Source organism: Orycteropus afer, unplaced genomic scaffold (genome assembly GCF_000298275.1).
Source record: "Orycteropus afer afer isolate SDZICR_OR568_19922 unplaced genomic scaffold, OryAfe1.0 scaffold00136, whole genome shotgun sequence".
NCBI classification, from domain to species: domain Eukaryota; kingdom Metazoa; phylum Chordata; class Mammalia; order Tubulidentata; family Orycteropodidae; genus Orycteropus; species Orycteropus afer.
The window spans coordinates 7,207,775-7,214,126 of NW_006921723.1; the positions used below are offsets into that span (position 1 = coordinate 7,207,775).

A 6,352-nucleotide genomic window follows, 5' to 3' on the forward strand; every position below is an offset into this window, starting at 1 on the left:
AATGAAATTCAAAATCATAAGAAAGACCAGACTTACAGGTTTTATAGGGCCTGGCAAAACCCCCAAGAACATGGCCTCTAGTTAGCCTTTAAGCCTGGAATTGAAGTCACTCCCGTGGCTTCCAGACAAACAACAGACAGGCATAGAAGGTGAATATTTACACCAGGTAGATACACTCCTTATAATGATACATCATGGGAGAACAGAAGAGCAGTATTTACGAGGCAGAAATACATAGGAAAGAAGGACATAAAGAAGAGATAAGTAATTACAGGGAGGAAGTGGGAAGAGAGCTGTTACACTATGGGAACTATAGTTAACATCATGAAACAAAATGTTTATGAACTGCTATATGGAATTTTCTCTGTGAACTTTCACCGAAATCACAATAAAAATTTTTAAAAAGTGGAAAGCAAGCCAGTTTCTGGATACCACTATTGACCATTCTATTCAGAGCCACAGTAGACAGATCTTGACAGAGTGGGATAAAAATGTGGAACAGAGTTTAAATTCTTAAAAAGTCTAGACTTACTGGACTGGTTAAGACTAGAGGATCTCCCAAGGCAACAGTCCTGAAATACTCTTTAAAACTTGAACCAAAACTATTCCTTGAGGTTACCTTTTAGCTAAATAACAGATTGGCTCATAAAATAAAGAATATCAAGTGTGAACACTGTACTACTTTAAAAAAACATCTGTATGAGACCAAATGTCAACAATTACTCCAAAACAAAGATGAGAAGGTAAGGGGGCAGGGAAACTAGGTCACCAGAAATAGAACAACCAGAACACAGATAATGAGAATGCTTTGCTATTCACAATAGCATTGCAAAAAAATGTAATCAGTATCACTGAACAATTTGTTTAGAAATTATTATTAAATGGTGTGGTACAATAGATCACTTTTATACGGCCTTTCTCATTATGGTCTTAGAACTCTCACCAAATGACTAGTTTGCTGGCTGTTGTTAGGTGTTGTCAAGTTGGTTCCAATTCATAGCAATTCTACACACAAGAGAACAAAACAATGCCCATTCTCACACTGCACCATCTTCACAGTTGTTGCATGTTTCAGCCCACTGTTGCACCTACTGTGTCAATTCATCTCATTGAGGGGCTTCCTCTATTTTACTGACCCTCTGCTTTACCAAGCATGATGTTCTTCTCCATGGACTGCTCCCTCCTGATAACATAGCTAACGTGAGATGAAGTCTTGCCTTCCTCGCTTCTAAAGTGCATTCTGGTTGTACTTCTAAAACAGATTTGCTCGTTCTTCTGAATGGGTAGGACTATGCAAATAAGATGCTAGTGGCCCATGAAGGGGATCAGAGAGCTTGCTAAGAATGCAAGCAAGGTGCATGGCACCCTTGTGGAAGAGGATCATGCAAGTAAGATATATGGCACCCTAACGAAGAGATTGATCAGTTTTTCCATCCCATTAGGCTTAAAATGAACCATGTCAGAGATGGAAAGGGGAGACCTCACTACCCCCAAGAAGAAGAGACAGGAACAGTGCATATCCTTTAGACCTGGGGTCCCTGAACTAAGAACCTGCTAGATCCAGGAGACAAAGAGAGAGCTGTAACTCCAGAGACAGCACAAAATAGCAAGAAGCAGTGGCAGGAGACTAGCGTGAGACAGCTCAGCGGGCTTCCTGACCCACAGAGCAAGGTGGTTACAGTGGGTGTGTTAACCACAGAGCGAGAAACCTGACAGCCTTCAGGTAGGAGACTTCCTGGTAGATGGGGTGCTTCCATTGATAGAGCTAGGCTTGCCAACCCATGGAGCCAGAGAGCTGAGAGTCTTCAGGCAAGAGGCTTCCTGGTGCAGCAAAGTACCTCCTGGCACTTAATGATGGAGCTAAAGAGCTTTGTTACACTTGCCTGAGCAGGGCAATAGCCGAGCTGAAGGGCTAAGGGGCCGAGAGGCCACAGTGAGGCCTGCCTACAATCATGACTGAGAAGAGGCCGTGTTGATCAAAGAACTATATCCTGAGTCATTCCAGATCCTGAATTGTAACCTGTTACTTCTCTAATAATCCTCATAACTATAAGTATAGTATGTGAATTCTGTGTGGCCACTGCAACAATCTATCAAACCCAACAGAGAAGTAGAGAGTGCCAAGGGAGGGATGGCTAGTGTCAGAAGTGGTAAAGTTTGGAGAGTGGAGGTATGTTCGACCTCCACCTGATGGGAATCAGCCTTGGGCTGCTGTTGATGATGATTCTCTTTCCCCTTCATGAAGGTGGTCAGCCACCTCCACCATGTCATTTTTGCAAATAGGAACCTAATTTCCTGTGTAAATTTTCAACAAAAGCATATTACAATAGTATTTATATACATATCTATCTATCTATCTATCTATACAGATATCTATCTATCTATCTATATATGGATATCTATCTATCTATATATGCTATATAAAATATAATATACCTGTGGGTGGTGGTGTAGTGGTTAAGGCATTTGACTGCTGACCAAAAGGTCAGTGGTTCGAACCCACCACTGCTCTGCATAAGAAAGATGAGGTAGTCTGCTTCTGTAAAAATGTACAGCCTTGGAAACCCAATGGGGGTCACTATGAACCAGAATTGACTCAATGGCAGTGAGTTTGGTTTGAAGCTTTTCAGTTTATGGGTTTTTAAGGCTATGAAAACTTAGATATATGTACTATTCCAAGAAACACTCACTTGAAAGCACCTAAGCTATTTTAGGATTAAGAAGTGCAGAGTTACATTTGACTAATAAAGTGGATTCAGGGAACCGGACTTACGTGGAACTCGGTTGTGTTAAGGATGTGGCGACCATCCGGGCTCCAACATGAAGCCACCAGCCCTGCCGAGCCCTCATCTATCTTGCAGTGCCAATCTGGCTGTTCCAAAGACCAGACCTACATTCACAAAAGAAAACCACAGGATCACAAACTTATCAGAACACCAGGGCAACACCCCTTCAAGAGAAAGCACACAGCTTTAAAGACTGAATGAGCACCAAGTGCATACAGTCAAAGCACAGGGTATTTTTAGAAATCTTTTGCTATGAAGGACTGGGGCTAGGTTCTACCACAAAAGCACACTGATTTGGTGATTTCATTTGGTTGTTACTGTTCTTGAAACTGCTTACTCTCTTTGCTATTGTTAAGATCTCATTTAGCTAAACTTCAGGTCTGTAACAAAATTCTTTATCTTAGTATTTCCTGAAACACATGTCTGAGCTGTCTGTAAGTATTTCCTGTTACTGAGTTATATTCACTGACAAAGAGTACTGTATTTTCCTTATTGAAAAGGTACTTAGTTAAACTATAAGAGAGCTATTAAATTTTAAAAGAAACTGGCTTGAACTACACTGCCTTTTTAAGAAAAAAAAAAAACAACTCAAAGGGCATAGTACAAAGCCATTTCCTCCCAGTGACATTCTTGGGAGGGTTTCATCATTCTTACCACAGGCAGCACTGACCTGAACAAGCCCTCGTTTGTACATGGCGCAAAGGATAAAGAGCGAGTCAGCCGACCACTCTATGTGCTGGATCTGATCCAGGCATGTGTACAGCTGAAGGATCTGAAGTGTGTTCACATCTCGGACCACTAGACGGTACTGGACACATGAAGCCTAAAAATGAAAATACAGCACTTGTTGTTCTATATTCTAAAATGAGCTTTCAAGATGTAAAAACTCTGTGTGCAGTAATTGTTTCCTTCCCAACTTTCAGACATGCTTTCTATATAGAGAATTTTAGGTTTATTAATTATGTAACCCATTCTGAAAATAAGATGAATTAGTAGAGAAACATACACACTGAGTTTTAAAATGTTGTTACACTCTAAGATAAAAATAGAAGATTCTTTTTAAGCTCTCTAATCTTCTGGAGTCCCTGGGCAGTGCAAACAGTTAATGTGCTCAGCTGCTAACCAAAAGGTCCATGGTGCAAACTTACCAGCTACTCAATGGGAGAAAGATGGGACAGTCTGCTTCCATAAAGATTTACAGCCTTGGAAACCTTATGGGGCAGTTCTACTTTGTCCCACAGGGTCATTATGAGTAGGAATCAACTTGATAGCAGTGGGTTGGTTTGTTTTATCTGTTAATAGTGTCCATACTAAGCAAATAACTTCTATGTCTGTATAAACCTATCTGCTGATTATAGGTTATACCAGTTAAAAATTGTTTTAAAAACTGATTTTTAAATGTTTACTGCTTCATTTTTGTACTTATCATGGTTAAGTGATATCATCAGTGGTTTCTGTTTTCTGAATTTCCATTTTTAAAAAGTCACACTAGTTTTCCATAGGAAAAGGAGAGGCCAATTACAGACTGGAACAATAGGTATCACAAAGTTATTTTTGCATACTGCAGCTCTGAAAACTGTTGTCCAAAACCAAACCAAACCCACTGACGTTGAGTTGATTCCAACTCATAGCAACTCTATAGGACAGAGCAGAACTAATTGCCCCATAGGGTTTCCAAGGTTGTTCATTTTTATGGAAGCAGACTGCCTCATTTGTCTTCTGCAGAGCAGTTGGTAAGTTCAAACTGCTGACCCTTTGGTTAGTAGCTCAATGCTTTAACCACAGTACCACCAGAGCTCCTAAAACACATAACCTTTCTTGTTACAACTTACTGGAATTTTCAGAAATAGTTTAAAAAAACAAAACAACTAATTTATAGGTGGGCATTTTGGAAAAATATACCCAAGTTTCTGAGGTGTCATTTAAGCTGCTGACATTTTCTATTTTGTAGCTGAATGCTATTTTATTTAATTTACAACACTTTATAAAGAAGGTAAAAATGTAACTTAAGAGTTATATTCCCAAAGACCTAGACAAGGACAGCAAGAGTATTAATCAAGGCTCAAACCAAAAGAGTCATGAAGCACTATCCGTTAACAGAGAATGGTGTAAACAAAACTAAGTACACAGTCTAAAAGCCGTTTTTTTTTCTTAATGTTTTTCAATGTCAATTGCAGCCCCTCTCTAAGGACTCTGAGGGTATAAAACCAGTCATAATGGAATATTCCGAAGCTTAAGTTTTGTATTCAAAATAGCTGTGTGATTTAAGCACCAATCTGCCACCCACGGAATGAACAGCTGACACCAGTTTTTTAATCTAGGGATAGACAGCTTTTGTTGTTGTTAGGTGCCTTTTAGTGCGTTTTTGACTCTCAGGGACCCCATGCTACAGAGCAAATAACTAGGGTTTTCTAGGCTGTAATCTTTAGTGGAGTAGATCTCCAGGTCTTTCTCCCGTGGAGTCGCTGGATGTGTTAGAACTGCCGATCTCTGGGTTTGTAGTCCGGCGTTTAACCAGAGCTCCTAGGATAGAAGGCCAGTAGTTTAAATCACTTAACCCCACACCTGGGGGAAAAGGGGTGAGGAGAACTGGAGAAGACAACAGAAAGCAGCTGCACCACATAACCAGCTTAAAAGCTAACAGAATTACAGATCTGACCACCCAACAACAGTGTGTCGTTGTCCCACACGCCACACCGGCGCCACCTTGCTTAAGTCTCGCAAAGTCCCGGTGGAGGCACGCATTGCTTCCGTTCAAAAAGCGGTCCATGGCGCAGCGAGGCTGGGAACCGTTTGGGTCTCGTAGCTAGTGGGCGTCGAGCCCGATTTGCATCAGACCCCAGAGCCTGCCTCCATTCGAGGCGAAGGCGCCGTCCCGGCGGGTTACAGCAGCTTAGAGGGGCGGCCGCCATCGCCCCATCACTACTTAGCCCCATTTCGGCGTTGCGCCGAGCGGGTATGCTGGGAACCGGATCCTGGCTCTCACCAGGTACTTCCCGTCCGGGGAGAACTTGCTGAGCAGGCTGGACAGCTTGAAGACCTCGGAGAAGTTCATGGCAGCCGGTGTTTGGAGGGCCCGGGTCCCTCCTGAGCAGCCCCTGGCGAAGAGGCCGGCTCCTCTGGAGAGTGGCCGGCGGGCCGAGGCTGTGTCCGGGCCGGACCCGCGCCTGCGAGCCCGCCGGCCCGCCTCGGTCCCAGTCTGGTCCTCCTAGTCGTCCCTCCGCCAGCCAGTCCACCCTGGCCGCCGCAGTCCCCAACCGCCGCCCGCCGGACCCCAGAGCCGGAAACCCGGGGAAGGCGGGAAGCTAGTGCAGCCTATCAGGACCCAGGGTGGCCGCAGGGTATTGTGGGGCTTATAGTTCACTTCAGCCCCATTCCTCTATGCTTTAAAAGAGCCCGCATTTCTCCCCACCGAGGATTTCTGAGCCATACCCAAGGAATAGAAGGCCTCGGAGATCCCCTCCAGCTGGGGTTGCCAGATAAAATGCAGGACACCCAGTTACATTTGAATTTCAGATAAGCAAATAATAATTTGTGCGTATAAGTATGACCGTTCCTACTACCAT

The 6,352-nt window shown here is 43.3% G+C and overlaps 1 protein-coding gene across 1 annotated transcript in view; it reads right to left on the reverse strand.

Annotated features, from left to right (window-relative positions):
• The window catches only part of WRAP73 (WD repeat containing, antisense to TP73), a 45,381-nt gene extending 39,278 nt beyond the window's left edge, over positions 1 to 6,103 (reverse strand). The window contains exons 1-3 of the mRNA XM_007945524.2: positions 5,773 to 6,103; positions 3,457 to 3,609; positions 2,774 to 2,890 (exon numbers count right to left, since the gene is read on the reverse strand). Coding sequence (XP_007943715.1) covers positions 2,774 to 2,890; positions 3,457 to 3,609; positions 5,773 to 5,841 — 339 coding nt within the window. The 5' untranslated portion in view covers positions 5,842 to 6,103. The remainder of the gene's footprint in view (positions 1 to 2,773; positions 2,891 to 3,456; positions 3,610 to 5,772) is intronic.
• Positions 6,104 to 6,352: the final 249 nt, after the last annotated feature.